Source organism: Cololabis saira, chromosome 16, assembly GCF_033807715.1.
Source record: "Cololabis saira isolate AMF1-May2022 chromosome 16, fColSai1.1, whole genome shotgun sequence".
Taxonomy (NCBI): domain Eukaryota; kingdom Metazoa; phylum Chordata; class Actinopteri; order Beloniformes; family Belonidae; genus Cololabis; species Cololabis saira.
The window spans coordinates 26955880-26971981 of NC_084602.1; the positions used below are offsets into that span (position 1 = coordinate 26955880).

The 16102-nt window shown below is 42.4% G+C and overlaps 1 protein-coding gene across 9 annotated transcripts in view; it reads right to left on the bottom strand.

Annotated features, from left to right (window-relative positions):
* Window positions 1-7222: 7222 nt before the first annotated feature.
* The window catches only part of arid1b (AT-rich interactive domain 1B), a 224445-nt gene continuing 215565 nt past the window's right edge, over window positions 7223-16102 (bottom strand). For all 9 annotated transcript variants that reach the window (XM_061742836.1, XM_061742834.1, XM_061742835.1 and 6 more), the window contains 7 exons: window positions 15264-15433; window positions 14268-14400; window positions 14030-14149; window positions 13840-13915; window positions 11223-11958; window positions 10898-11028; window positions 7223-10765 (listed from right to left, as the gene is read on the bottom strand). In XM_061742836.1, coding sequence (XP_061598820.1) covers window positions 8957-10765; window positions 10898-11028; window positions 11223-11958; window positions 13840-13915; window positions 14030-14149; window positions 14268-14400; window positions 15264-15433 — 3175 coding nt within the window. In that variant the 3' untranslated portion in view covers window positions 7223-8956. The remainder of the gene's footprint in view (window positions 10766-10897; window positions 11029-11222; window positions 11959-13839; window positions 13916-14029; window positions 14150-14267; window positions 14401-15263; window positions 15434-16102) is intronic.

Here is a 16102-nt window from a genome sequence, read left to right on the forward strand (position 1 = left end):
TAATTAGTCACCTGCAGTGGTTAGGAATGACCTTTACGCATATTCCAGTCCTATTAATTACACAGTCCAGACGTTGTTTCTCTTTGGGTGACGTTCTCATTTATTGCACAGACTTAGTTCAGAATAAAGAAAACCATTGAGGGTTTGAACCCTGGCACTGGCATCACTTTGTGCATCTTTGGGAAAGATGCTTTACTCTCGGCTTTCCTCACTTCACCCAGGGTATGGGTACCTAGCTTTGCAAGGGGAAGTATCCAGCGATAGACTAGCGTCCTATCTGGGGGTGGTTACCACCTGTTCGTTTGCGCTACAGAAACCGGAGATAAACCCCGGCTCTATGGGCCACAAGGCTCGAAAAGGACATACTATACTTCCCACTAGAGGAGCGAAGGCTCACTGTGATGCCGTCAGTCACACAGGTAATCAGCAGCTGCCCACTCACAGGTGTTAAAGGTTGGTGATTATCACCAGTCAGGGCAGAGCGGTGGTGAAGGCACTTGGTTCTTACCATAACCCAGGATTTGTGTTCAAGCCAGCAACATCATTTGATATACTAACCAATCGGTGGCGTGTAGTGTGATGACGAATAAAAATACTAAAGGTGACAATGATTGATGTCTTGTCTACATATCAAAAACCTGATTAAAGCATATTTTCTTTACTCCATCCATTTTCTGTACCCACTTAATCCTGTATTGGGTCATATCACAGGTGAAAGGCAGCAGTACAGCTGGACAGGTTGCCAGTCCATGGGCAACTTAGAACTGCCAATCAACCCAACATGCATGTTTTTGGACTGTGGGAAGAAGCCTGAGGAAGTGAGAATGTGCTAACTCCACACAGAAAGACTCCTGTCAGGCCCAGGAGCCAAACCAGGAACATCTGGCTGTGAGGCAATAATGGTAACCACTAAGCCACCCTGGTGCCCTTAACTCTTTATGGTGCTTTTCCACTAGTACCTACTCGGCTCGCCTCACCTTGCCGCTTTTCACTAGGGGTCTAACGGTGCCGAGTAGATACTTTTCTGTACCTACTCTACCGAGGTTCTAAGCAGGCTGAGTCGGGCTGTATCTGTCGTCATCACACTACACGCCACCGATTGGTCAGGGGGTTGGAAGCAGCCCCCGGGTCTCGCACTCAGAAGGCACGCCGATTTTTCCCAGTGGCCAGCCGCGGTACTGCAACAAAAAATCCCATGTGGCCCAGAAAGCTTTTTTCCCATAGACCGCAATAGTAAAAGAGAAGCCTCTAAAACTGTTCACAGGACACCTCCAGCTGTAATCACCGGCAATTACTAATCTTTGTATTCTATATTTTTAAGTCATGGACTTTATATCCGTCAAAAATGTTTTATAACGGCCAGAAAAGTCAAAGAAAAGTCTCTTTCTGGGCGTGACGTCACGGCTGACGTCACAGCCGTGTCCGTGCACTCCACGGATGTATTATATTAATATATATTATGTAATTATATTATATTAATACATTAATAATATATGTCATACTATACATGTAATAATATACATTAATTTACATATTATATTAATACATATTATATTAATATTCGCATCATTGCCCCGGGGCATGATGGGAGGCCCCAGAGCATCATGGGAGGTGACTCAACTGCGCATGCTCTATGGGCCCCACAACGCGGAAGTAAACCCGGAAGTCAGGAACTTTTTCAGCGTATGCGCTGGCTGAGCAGAATGCATTGAAATGAATGGGCGGCCATTTTCGATCTCCCATCCAGTTCTATAATACATCCATGGTTGGAAGTCAGACGTCTGAGGCAGGATCTGGACATCAGCTGAAGAGCAACTCTGACTTCGTGTTCATTCTACTTGACAAGAAAAAATCTGTTCTGGTCCAACTGTGAGGTGCAGACGTTCCTAAACCTGGTGGCTGAGGAAAGAGTTCAAAAGGATCTAGATGGGGCGACAAGGAAAGAAAAGATCTACCAGAAGCTTTGTCAGTCCATAGCTGCTTACAGCTACCAACAGACTTTTCCGCAGCGCTGAGACAAACTAGAAAAATAAATAAAAAAAGCCTTGCTGCTTGAAGCTTCTCCCACTCTCATTTTTTAACTTGATATTGAACACACGCCACAGACCAAGCAGCACATACATATACCATCTCCTCCAGGTTCTACATCTTTGGTGTTGTTTTCTTCTTCTTCGTTTGTAATCAAGTACGTCTTGGCAGCTTCACACCCACTGCCTACTTCTGCTCCGGGTACTGGATTGTAGTGGAAAAGAAACTAGGCCAAGTTGAATCGAGCCGAGTTGAGAGGAGTAGTGCCGAGTTGGTACTAGGGGAAAAGCACCATCCATATCATAAAAATCGATGTTGTGTTGGAGGACTTGTACTCTTGAGAAAATACCTCTGCAGTCATGAATATGAAAAAGAAAATCTATTGAAGGGAAAACTTGGCCATTCAGTAAATTGTGATTGTCTGTTGACCTAATTTTCTGAGCAAATAACATGATGGAATCTCAAAATACTCAAATATATATCATAACATCACCAAGAAAGGTTTGCGTGGGATGCATCCCTGCTCCCACTCTTCTCAACCTGATGCATCCATTTCCCTGGAACAGGGTAAACACTGATTTATCAGACCACATGATCTTTTTCTACTCCACCAGAGTCCTATTTTTATTTTCCTAGAAAATTGAGGCAGGATTGTTTGATTATTTTCTAACTCCATTGGCCAATATATATTTTTGCTTAAAATAAGACAATTTTTGACATGATTTATGGAATATTAGGCTTATTTCTAAATTAGCTGTTTTTGCAGTGTAGCACTCAAATACCCCAAGTTCTCCTTGTAATTCAATTCAAAATACTTTATTAATCCCCAAAGGTAAATTGATTTTCCAGTACAGCCCATCCCAGAGAGAACAAAAAACAAACAAACAACACATACACATACAGGTGCATGCAGGGACGCTCTTACTTATATAGAATATAGAATATTAAGCATTACCGTCACTCCGGTTGATTATCCTCGATTAGATTTCACCAAACATTTAAGTGATCTTCACTCTGTCATTTATTTTAATTTACTGTTATTGTTCTTTAGACATAATTCTTCCTTGAATATTCACCACTTTCCTTTCCAAATTTCCGTTATGATTTGGATGCTGGACCCAATATCAGTAGCTTCAGTGATCACCTCGGTATTTATGTTTGCTTTATGCACAACAACAACTGAACCGCTCTGAAACAGCGTAATGTCTTTTACACAAGCATAGGATGAGTCTTCTGACATCATTGTTTTAATAATCATAGTTCAATGAAACAGGTAGGGTTAAATAACTTATTAACAGCTGAAACCTTAATAACTATTTGATTTGTTAAATCCGGGTGGTGCCTGTTTTCATTTGTCGAGATAGCGTAGTCACATCAATCGGTAAAAATAAGAACAAACTGCGATGAAAAAATAAAGATATTCAAGTAAATGTATCTTATTGCCACTACTCATTGATAATTTAAAACACATTTTGTTAGTTTACTGTACAGAATGTTTCCAGAAAAAAACATATGAGGTGAATGTGAAATACTAATAATTAGTTGTTGGTGTCCTCAATTAACTTCCTATTGCTAAAAGATTCCCTTACTGTTCTGTTTGCCCTCTTCAGTGACGTCTTCTGGAAAAGAAGCTTAACAGGAAAGACAGTTATTGAATGAATCCAGAAGACCGAATGACTGTAGATGGTCAAATAAACATACTGATAGTAAATTGCTCAATAAAAGGAGGCACTGTTCATCATATTGACCATGTTTCAGCTGAAAGCAGAGATAATGCTGCCACACAGTTCGTGCCCCACTTGCCTGCCAACCACAGTCCACCAATGACGCAATTTCCTGTTCAGCTCAAGTAGTGGCGATGACTCCATCAGCGGCCTACAGTTGTTCTGTCCACCTTCCTCCTCTCAACACCTACGCACAGACGGGGCGTACGCACACCTCCCGGTACTCCTCAGAAATCACAGAGCCAGTTCAGTTCATTCACCCTCACAGCTGTGCAATTATCCACCTTCTTCAAGAAAAGAGGGCTGCCTGCTTCTCCTAGCAACGCAAGCAAGCTTCATTATTTAAATTCAAAGAGCAAGCAACAGGAAAAACATTTCATACTTACAGACTGCCACTTGTTGTGTGTGAAGGCTGGATTTCATCTCAGCTATCAAATTGGAAATTAAACCCATCAGACACAAACTAGATTGCTTCAAACATAGGAAATGGACATGTGTGGTGCTTGTGTCTTCATCTGCAGGGAGAGCCTGGCCAGATGCCAGCATTGGGCATGTGAAGCAAAGAGTGACACATACAACACTTAGTGTCTTGGAAAGCTGTGAATGTTTTAATGGTTGCAAATGATCTGTAAGCCCCCTAGACTAATTCCTTCAGAATGATGCTCATTAAGAAACATGATGGCATATGGGCGAAGCGGTGTTTGTGCAGAGAAAACCATGAATATGAAAAGAGCCCTAGGAGTCTGAATCCAAGAACAACATGAATCACGCCTGTCAAGACGTCATAGACGCATTATTATTTTGTTTTGAAACTGGCACCAGATAAAAAAGACATAAAGAGATCAAAAGTGTATTAACCTCCTAAGACCTGATGCGATTTTTTTTAATTGTTGCTTTGGGCCCCTGTATGACATAGACAACAAAACATGTGATGTCTACGTGTGCGTACGTCAGGTCTTAGGAGGTTAAGAGGCTTGTATACACCTTATACAGTTATTGAATAAGGCCAAATCTAGCTTGCGTCACTGCTACCACACTGAAAAGGTCAGTGCAGGCTTTTGTTTTCAGGCAATAGTCATTTATCTACCTACCTGCTTCAGCAGTGAGAGGCAGCCCAGGAGGGTTCACAAGGCCAGCGATAGCCAATGACAGACCCATCCTCCCCGCAGCCACCACATCCTTCCTGTCAGAGCTCAGTGACTCAGCTTTTCAGATTCATGGGAATGTGGGTGTTTTTTTTCTCCTGCAGTTGGCTTCCTACATTAAACTCGTTTCCCACTGCCGAAAAAGTACAGCAGCCCACTTTCCCTCCAAACTTCAAATGACAAAAATTGCTTCTAAGTGCAGGTGCAATAGTACAGCTACTTCTGAGGTGCCAAGAAACACTTTTCATCCAAAAAAACAACTTTTGTTATTAATCAATCAAACTGTTAACCACCTCTCAGGCATGCTGTGATTTATTTTAGGGTGTCAGTAAGATTTTAATAAGCTGAAGATGAGTGATTGTGCAACTCTGCAGCTCAGCGACCCAGCGAGCAATCTTTGTTTGATGCTGTGATCAGACAGCTTATTGTTTGTGTTGTCAACCTCAAGAATGCTATTATTAAGGCTGCTTAAAATAGGACTTCATCTGGTGCCTGCATTTCCCCTTGTGTACAGAAGAGAAACCTCATACCTCATATTTTCCAGTAGAGGAAGTAACAATTGTTAGAGGGGAAAAAAAGCATGTTCATTTCTTTTAAAGAAGTTCTCCTGATATTTAATAGACACACATAATAAACACGATATAAACAGACTGTTGGAAATGGCAGCAAGTGCATTGGATTTGTATTGGATTTGTATTATTTATTCATTTATTTATTATTTATATTTACAATATCTGTCTTTTGAAAGTATTTTATTGGCTCTCAAAGCCCGTCAGTTGACCCCACTGAGAGAATCTCAGCAGTCTTTTTTATGAGATCATAATAAAATAACACTAAGTTGGAAATGCAACAATAACACGTCATACTAAATTTCATTATAAAATGTGGTCTCTATTTATCATAACAGTATTATCTTTGATTTGATACAGAGAAACTTAATGGGGCCTGGCTAAAGAGCCAAGTTTCCAGAATTGCAAATAAAAAAAATAAAAAAAAGCTGTAGTTGGAGTTGTGAAATATGAACTCGTCACGGGGTTTCAATATGCAATTCTTAGAAACATACTTTTGTGTTCATCTGCTGACAGAAGGAGATGATTAATTAGTCCTGCAGATTACTTGAGGAGTGTCAAACATCTTTCAGCAGTCTGTAGATTTAACAACACGACAGCATTCACAGAGAAATATTCGTTCATTTAAAATGCTGCAATTAAATCAGTAAATTCACATAAAAAACCCAAGAAAACACAAAGCAAAGTTAACAAAAACAATGTAATTAACTGTTTATTTTTTCATTCAATGTTGAGCCATTACTTTCTCACGTGTAAAAGATAAGCAGAAATGTTCATGTTATCTTCTTCGAGAGCAAGATTCAAGCAGTCGCATCAAGCACAAGCATTGGTTCATCAACAGAAATCACCCAGCGTCCACTTGAATGAAAGATTAAGATAAAACATCCAATGCTGCAGTTAAACAGTTGTACTGGGGTTCTGCTTACATTTTGGTTGTTCATGACTGGTACAGTAACTTGACCAAGGTGTATTCCTGTTTGTTGCTTGAGGACAGCAGGATTAGGCACCAACAGACCCCTGTGACCCTAGAGGAAGAAGCAGGTATCCATCCATCCATTAAATGATGACTGGATGGATGTGGAGATGTTCTGTAAGACAACCGGCACTCTTGGTCAGGAGCACCTCATGAACGTAACTGAGCTTCATTGTTCTTGTAGCTTGTGTTGGTGGTCTACCCCCACTTTTTCTCTTCTGTGCATGTTTGCATGCCACAGCTTCCAGAGCTGCATGCTGACCTGCAGTCCCCCCTCTGACCATCCCAGTATTTACCTCCATCTGCCTATATAGATGTCTCTGTTGGAGATCTACAAACATGCTGACCTGCAGTCCCACCCCAGTGTTGCTGTCGCTGTCTGTAGTACATCAACTACCCATGTATCAGTCATAATATAAGTTCTCCAGCTAATGGGTAATTATTACTAATATATTTTGTTCTTTATAATATTGGCAATATCTTTGTGTCTTCACCCTCTCCGTACTATCTCCCTCCTTGTTTCTTCGTCTACCAGGCTGGATTTCGGCAGCAGGGTCCCCCCTCACGAGACAGGTCCTGCTCAAGGCTCAAGGGGTTTGGAGGGGGGATTGCTTCAGCTAAGGTAGTTTTTTTTACTTGCCATTGTTTCTGAAAATCACCTAAAGACTACTTGTATTGTAATAGATAAATACAATTGAATTGAATTGGTCAGGTGTGAGAGGCTTAGAAACACCACAAAATTGAGCTGGTCTAAAAAAAAATCAGACAACTCATTTTCACAGTGTATCTGAAAAAGATTTATGGCAGTTTTCGTTTCGTAGCACCTACATGAGAAGTTCCTCCTTGTTCAATACATCATCCAAGACACAATGACCTTTTCTATAAAACATCCTCTTCTGCTTTCCTTTTTCGGACAGGGATTTCCTTTGAAAGGAGAGAACTTATTAACACTTGTTAGCAGGCATCATTTTTGAGTGGGTTGTTGCATTTGAGTTAAATGCTGAGGTCCTTTTATCACATGTCTTATGGACTCTTACATGCGGCCGCCTTTTGGTCACCGTTCAACAACACTTTGGGGCTAAAAACATTCGTCTTTACTCTTATGAAACGAAATTTAATGAGATCAACAAAAGATCTAAGCAGTTGATGCTTGTTTTATTGGCCTAAGATTGTCTGGACATAATGCAACGTCTTCAGTGCTCAACAATGTTCATCGTACATTTATTTGTGACATGTGCAGCACAAAGTATAAATGTGTATACGGAATAAAAGACACAAAGTCATACAAAAAAAGGAGGCAAATATTACAATGAGCTTTCAGGACATTTTGAAGGTTTTTTTTTTACACATGTTCCTTATAGAGCTTTATGCAGGTTCGAAAATATGCCCATTGACATGAATGGAGGACAGTAACAAATGGAAAAATGTTACGTTTTCTCGTGTAATAATTTTCCTCTCACCCTGGCACTTCCACGTTTGATTACCAAAGCGATTGTTTTCTCAGCTATAATACAATGCATACAGGAAATTTTTTACAGTGAAACATCAGTTACATCTGCCATGTTCAAATATTTGACCCCATTAACAAAATATGTATAATAACAATACCAAATTTTACCAACAATAAAAGCATTTTTTCTATAATAGTCAGAAAGTCCCATCTCCGGCTATGCTTGGTAGAGCATGAAATAACCATGTGCCTCCATTGCACAAAAGTTTATATACATAATGATGAAAAAATACAGACATAACACAAGTGTTCTGGAAACACACAGTTCATCTGTGAGTCCTTGAGGCCGTGATTGATAAATTAAACACTTCTTTTGACAGATGCGCTTCTCTTTTGTTGATTGGCTGGTGCAAGGCTGCCTCCTACTGGCCTGAAGCAAACACTGCGGGGTTCAGACGGGTTACATCCTCCTGTTTTCAAAAGGGACAACTTGCTCTGGTCCTATTGCACAATTTATATTCCAGCGATGGAGACAAATAGATTTCACGTTTTAAAAAGTCAGTGTTTTATCATTTTCTTATTTTTCAACCCGCCCCCCCTCCCCCGCCCCCAACAGCTGTTGGCATAAAAGTTCATACGACTGTACAGTTTCACATTTTAAATAAATACTCTCCGTTAACAAAATGTTGATGAGCATATTGGCATTTATAAAACTCAAAAGAATCTCATCAACTCAAAATGAAATACGTAATTCAGCACCAAAATCTGGTGGCAACTTTGGCTGAAAAAGTAAACAAACAGGAACAAAAACAAAAATATCAAACATAACAATCCGACACCAGTAGGTATTAAATATTTATATTAAAATGAGTTTCAAATCCCAAACCCACTTTTTCTTTTTTAAACAGGGCCCAGAAGCTATACATATATAGAGACATTTTGTTTATCTGGATATTTCTTTAAAAAAAAAAAAGAAAAATCTATCATTTTGATAAATAAAGATAGAAAACCACAGGGATATCTTGTTAGCCTTAGTGTCTGCCGTGCAAATCCCACCTCTCGTCCTGTCATAATTTCCCCAAGTGAAACAGAACCTGGCAAATAATGGCGACTACTCCTGCGTTGAGCACCGAGGAAATGGAAATGTCCAATAATCTGCTTTCGTACAGTACAAACTCTGTCTTGTTCTCCTCCACTTTAGCCATAGCCAACAGGCCTTTAGCTGCCCTGCACATCATGTTTATACTAGGCGGGTCCATAGGAGGGTGTCCCATGTGCAGCAGGCTGTGAGGGTTCTGCTGGTACTGCGCCATGCTGACACCATCCTCCAAGAAGCTTACCAAATTACCCACACTCCCCTTCTGCAGGGCGATGGCACGGGCCGCTGTGGGGTCTCCCTGTGCCAGATGGGAGAGGACGGCCACTGCCATCTCCCGGTACACCTGCGCCTTCCTCTGACCCACATAGCGCACTAAGACTGTGAAGAGTTTGTCCTGTCTGCTGAAAGGCGGTGTGGCCAGCAGGAGGTCCACGTTGCTGTCCTGGATGCTCAGCTTGCAGAGACACTCCAGCACCAGTCTCTGCGGGGTGAGCTGGGAGTGCGGCGCCGCCGAGGGAAAGGGGTCCTGGGCTTCGGACGAGGGGCAAACCATCCAGTGAAGAAGCCCGTCCAGGATGGGGAGGCAGATGGTGTCTGGATAGGTGGAGAGATCCAGCTGGCCTGCAATGTTGGCCAGTGTGACCATGGCGTTCTCCCTCAGTAGACTCAGACACTCCCACCACCACTCCTCTTTGTTACTGGACAGCCCCCGGTCCTGCTGCTCGTCCCTCTGGTAGCTCGGGCCCGACCTGTTCCGCTCAGGGTGGAGGTGGTGCAGCAGGAGCAGCCGGCCCAGAAGGAGAACCAGAGCGGGTTGGCGGGACATGTCAGTATCGTTTCCGGGGATGAAAGACAGGCTCCGGATGATGTTGGAAACGCAGAGGCATCGCTTCGACAGCGAGTCCTGCCAGGCCGAGGTTGTGCAGAGCGGGGCTTCGTCCAGGCAGCGGGGCTCGTCCTCCAGCAGGGTGATGTGGTCCTTCTCCCCGTCTGGATGCACCCGGAAGGGGTAAGATGGCAAGGAACGCGCAGGGTGTGAACAGGAGAGGGCATCAACCCTGGCGCACAAAACATCATCAATAGTAGCGGTGATGTGTTTAACCATTTCTTTATTTTCATGCTCCATCTTGTTTTCCTGCTTGTTGGGGTTTCTTTTATTCTCTTCTGTCCTGGGATGTGGGTCGGTCCGTGGTTCAAAGTGTGTCTGAATGTATGTGGTGGTGTCGCCTCCACCTGCCTGCCAGTGTAGTAGCCCGCTGGTGAACTCCGTTACATAACCTAGGCGCTCAGTCATGTCCTCAATAAGGTCCTCTTTGTGCACGGTCTTGATGGGGAATTTATCGTATTTGCTGGCTTGTTTTGGTTTAGGTTCCAACATTGCAGGAGGCTGGTCCATACAATCCTTTTTACACTCTTTCTCCTTCTCCTCTTCCTTTTCCTCCTTTTCATCTTCTTTTTTGTCCTCCTTTTCCACGCTGACATCTGCATCCTCCTTGTTGCTGTGCGCCACAGTTTGCTCAGTTTTGACGGGTGGAGTTTCTGCCTCAGCATCTCTTGTTTGATCCTCATGCATCTCCGCTGGCGGGGAGGATTCAGGTCCAGGCGGGGCAGTAGCACCTGTTTCCTGTTCAGGGGTAGATCCCTGTTCCTGGGTGGAATCAGGATCCAAAAGGCTTTTCTGAACTATAGTTGCTACTTCGAATTCCTCCAAGATGCCAAAGATTTCAATCAGGCAACGGCGAAGGTACTCCACAATGAGCTCGAGGAATCCAGGCAGCTGGCCAAACAAAGATAAATTACCATCAGAGTCAGAGAACATAACCCAGATTTGCAGACCGATGTTTAAAAATCTCAAATATATCAGCTCTGACAGTTGCTAGCTAGGTGAAGTCATCAGACGGCTTTTTACCTGGGAGAGGTTAAAGGAGGCCACAGTGCTGTCGTCATACAGAAGGATGTTGATGGTGTCTAAAGCCCACGTGCTCTCAGCCAGCAGCCCGGACTTCAGAGACATCATCACACGCCAGGCTTCAGGCGTCCCTGGGATTCAAACAATGGAAATTTAAGAAAAATCAAGAGTCGATCAGAAGGATTAAAGGGATGCTGCTTTAATCAAAAGTATCTCCTGCTGTGCTGTGTTTATCTTTGAAGCAGCATTTTCATTGTGCATAACATTTACTCTCTGAAAAGAATTTCCATCTACTCATACAGAAAATGTTGGAGCTCCATCTTACCGCTGTCCTTAGAGCTGAGCTTACGGCGAGGCTTCAGAATTGGCATGGTGGCTTCAACTGACCCCGGTGGGTAATTGAGGTCCCTCCTCAGGTTAGGAGGAAACTGACCAATGGGTCCACCGGCCTGTGAGCCCATCATGGCCAAACCGGGCTTTGGCATCTTCATGGGGGACATGAACGGCGCTTTGCTGGGTGACATTCTGTGGTCCATGGATCGCTGGAAAGCACCGGGGCTGGGTGCTCTGGGCAGGTGGTTACCCATGGATGGGGAGCTGGAATAACACGATGGCTGACGTGAAGACAAGGGGGGCATGCCACCTGATGACGACATGTACGGTGACTGGCGGTGCCATTGGTCCTGCCCGGGCCGACCGTCCATGTCCTCTCTGCAAATGGAGCTATACGGCGGCATTTGTGACGGCGGCCCCTGTCTGTTGGAGTAGGGATAAGTGAGGTCTGTTCTCGAAGGCCACATGTTGGGCCCGTCGGTGACATGATTAGGAGTCGGCCCCCCGCCCATGATGCTGTGCTGGCTCTGACCCGACGAGGCCATACGGTCTCGGTGGTAGGGGTAGGGGAACTGTCCCTGGATGGGTCTGTGTTCGGGGCCAGAGTACCCGGCCCCATAGTGGTTGTACATGTCTGACTGCTGGTTGGTGTACTGCATGGCATACATGTCGCCCTCGTGTCTCTTGGGTGGGGGGCCATACATTCCCTCCATCGGCCTTTTGTAACTCTGCAAAAGAAAAGACACATTTTCAGTTATTTCAATTTTAGTTGCAAATGTATATGACTTAATTTTTTACATTTTGACAACAAAAAAAATCAGTGAATGCAGAAGTTTATCAGCAGATTCATCCAAAAGTGTACAATATAGTACAGTGGATAGTACAATGTACCGTATTTTGCTGACCATTAGGTGCACTGCATTATAAGGCGAAATATTAATGAACGGGTCTATTTTCATACATAACGCCCACCGGGTTATAAGGCTCATGATGAAACATATATGAAGTGAAACAAAACAGTCTGGTAAGTCGAACTTTATCCAACTCATTCACAATAACTCAGAATACTTTCAGTTGTAACTAATACAGAAAAATACGCTCACATTTGAAATCATTCATCTTCCACAAAACCATAAATAAAAAGTGGAGGAAGTAAGTGTCATACTACGTACAGTACTGTTCTCTGATTGGTTCATCATCTGAAGTTAGTGTGAAGTTGGAACAACGTTGTATTCCAATATTTGATTATAACTGGTTTATGATACAGATTTGAGACTTGAGTTTACATTAAAAACCTAACTTTGGCTTGACGTTTAATTAGTGTAAGGTAACTTTGACTAGATGTTGGATGATGGTTGCTTGCCAGCGCTACATAATTAGTTATCTAACGTTGTCTGACGTTGCAGCCCGTATCCAACCAAGGACCGACTTTAATGTGGCAGCTGAACGGTCCGACAATCAATCAAGCGGAGCGGCTTCGTCGCTACCAAAGTCGCACTAAAACATTGACAGATTTTTGAGCGCAGTGCACCACATAAGACTGGTTCCAGGTCAGTAAGCACAACAAAATTCATACCTAAGGCGCACCTGATTATAGGGTGCACTGACGGTTTTTGAGAATAATTAAGGATTTTCAGTGCACCTCATAGTGCGGAAAATAGGTACCTAATGTCAAAGAGGCTGACCTTGAGGAAAAGGGGGTGAAGTAAAGGAAAATAGGCTTGACTGCTCACCATGAAAAAAATTGCTGCTGTAAACAGAGCTGTAAAAGCATGACTCAAAAGGGGGATATCTACTGTATCTCTGTGGTATTTTCATCAATTTATGTAATTGTGTGTTACACCAGGATGCTGAGCAGAGGTGTCAAGTAACAAATTACAAATACTTCGTTACCTTACTTAAGTAGAAATTTTGGTTATCTATACTTCACTGGAGTAATTATTTTTCAGACGACTTTTTACTTTTACTCCTTACATTTTCACGCAATTATCTGTACTTTTTACTCTTTACATTTTAAAAACAGCCTCGTTACTCTATTTCATTTCGGCCTTAAAAAAAAACTATCCAGTTAAATTGCTCCATCCAGATAGAGTGAATTTGGTTGTGGTTGTTTCAGATGTTCTTGTCCAGTTTTGTTCTTACATCCGTTCCCTCAGATTCCTGCAACTAAACTTGGATGTACATTCCAATAAAGGTTAAAAGATAACATGCCTCTGAAGTTTGACTTTTTGCACCATTACAATACTTATAGGCAACTAGTCATCATATCTTCTGCTCTCTGAAACACATGTTAATGCTCAATAGTACACATATATGGTTCTTTAATATATTTGCATTATATTAAGATGCATTCATTTTCAATGGCTTTTGTCCTTAATGGCTTTTTTACCCCTTACATTACTTTTACTTTTATACTTTAAGTAGTTTTGAAACCAGCACTTTTATACTTTTACTTGAGTAAAAAACTTGAGTTGATACTTCAACTTCTACAGGAGTATTTTTAAACTCTAGTATCTATACTTCTACCTGAGTAATGAATGTGAATACTTTTGACACCTCTGATGCTGAGACTAACAGAAGTGAGTTCAAGCAGATGAGCCGTTTCTCACCTGTTGCTGTGGGTACATCCCAGATGAATGCATCCCATATGGCATGCTGGGATACTGCTGTCCATAGCCATCGTGTCTGAAATCAAGGCAACAATAATGCATCATTCACCGATTAACAGCCAGCAAAGACTGGCACAAGACAGTTCACTATACTTTCACATAATCACACATGTAGACATAAAATACTGACCTCTGCTGTGAAGGGTATCTGCTGGGAGAGTACAAGCTGCCTTCACTGTTGGAAGGTCCCATGTTGTTTTGGCTCCCAGGTGGGCCCATGGTCCCCTCCATTCCCATGATATGGTCAGGCCTGAGGATTAAAAGGGACAGTCTTTGTGTTTCACCTACATGATTTACTCTTTACCCGACTGCAATAGAAACAACTGAATTCTGCAGGTTCACCGATGCCTCTGGGTGTATTTTCTTACCTCCTGTCATATCCAGGCCCGTACGGGTACTGAGACCTTTGGCTCATGCTCAGAGCTGACTGGGGCCGGCCATACATGTCCTGCATACCGCCGCTGGGCATCTGGCTTGGTATGTAGGGATCGACTCCGGCCACTGTGAAAGAAAGAAAGTGAATAAGCTGAGGCCAACTTCACAAACGGCACCTCATATAACAGTGAGTGACCTCCAATACACAATATGAAAAAAACAAAACATGCTTTTGAAGCTTTATCATCCGCCAGCAGATGGCAGCATCTCCCTGTGAATATTCACCCCTATCCATGAATTAGACCTATTGTTCAGAGGGTGTTAAGTGTTGTTATGCAGCTTCCATCCACCATATTATTCATTCAGAGCCCATTCTGCTCAGCCTTCAGAGGAACCGCCATTCTTTCGTAAACTACTGTTTGTTCTGTCAACTAAACCACATGACTTGGTCAAAACAGGTGCGTCTCAGCAGGGTGGAAGGGAGGAAGGGTTGAGAACGAGGAGGATGAAAAAGGATAAGCAAAGCAGGGATGAGGCGGAGGCTAAGCTACATGAAGATCAGAAGAGCCGTTGTGTATCCGTTGAGGGGATTTGTGGTGTAACAAACAAGTCTCACGTCCTTTCATAGTTCTAGCAGTAAATCAGACCCGCATCTGTCCCGATCTGAGACGACACGGTGACTTGACAATGAATTCAAACATGACGGATGAAAGAGCAATGGCTTTTGGACAGGTCTCCTTTTAGGTACAAACCATATGATTTTATATTAAGTTTAAGCTACAGTTTCAACTTTACATCGGAATTAATTTTAGTATATTGAACAGAATATATGAGATGATTAAAACCCCAAATTATTTTTGGCCATAAGGAAAAGGAAAAACACTTTGTATAAGTGTATATAAGTTGCAAAGAAAAGAAAATCTAAAAATGGCGAAGCGTGTTTAGGCCTTGTGTTTCTAGTGGAGTGTCACAGCATGTGCCTCACTCACTCTTCCTCATCCCGGCGAAAGGGTCCTTGGAGTCGTACTGCATCCTCATCATCATGTCAGGCATGCTGAGGCCCTGCTGGTAGGAAACCGAGGGCGGCAGTGTGGTAGCCCGCTTCTGAAAGGCCGGGTCACTCACCTCCGAGAAGGGGTCCTGCACACTCACAATGCCCCTGGACAAATGCAGGAAAGACGAGGATCTAGTATGAGAGCGCTACAAACCACGGACTGAACACGCTTAAAGTTCAGGAGGATAGACAGCTTTATATTTCCAATAAAATGCCTTTAGTTTTTGGGGAAACAAATGGTTTCATTTGTAGGTTTCATTACCAATTTAGGTCTAAACTACACAGATATTGTCTGATTAGTAATAGTTAATGACTTTATATACATATGGTTGTTCAATCTCATAATACACAATAAAATAGTCTATAAATTATTAATTTAGCATACATAGAAAACCTTTATCAGTAAATATTAAAGCATTAACGCATTAACATTAACAACAGGACTCCACATTGTGTCTCTCCACACATTATCAAGGCAAAGAAATAATTTAAGAGACTAATTTCATTTTAACCCCCAAGTAGATTTTTATATTTATTTTTTTACGGTATTCCTCTGATGCTCTTCCTTCTTCATAGCCAGTAAAAATGTGCGCTACACTTTAAATGATGACTAAAAAAAGCTAGAATTACACAGTACAAACAGAAATACGTGACCACAGTCCAACACGAAAATAAACTGCATAAAATGGTTTATTTTTTTTAGAGAGGAAAAAAAAACTCTGGAAGTGTTTCACAAAACATTGGCTCAAAATAGTCCAAATGTGGTTTTGCAGT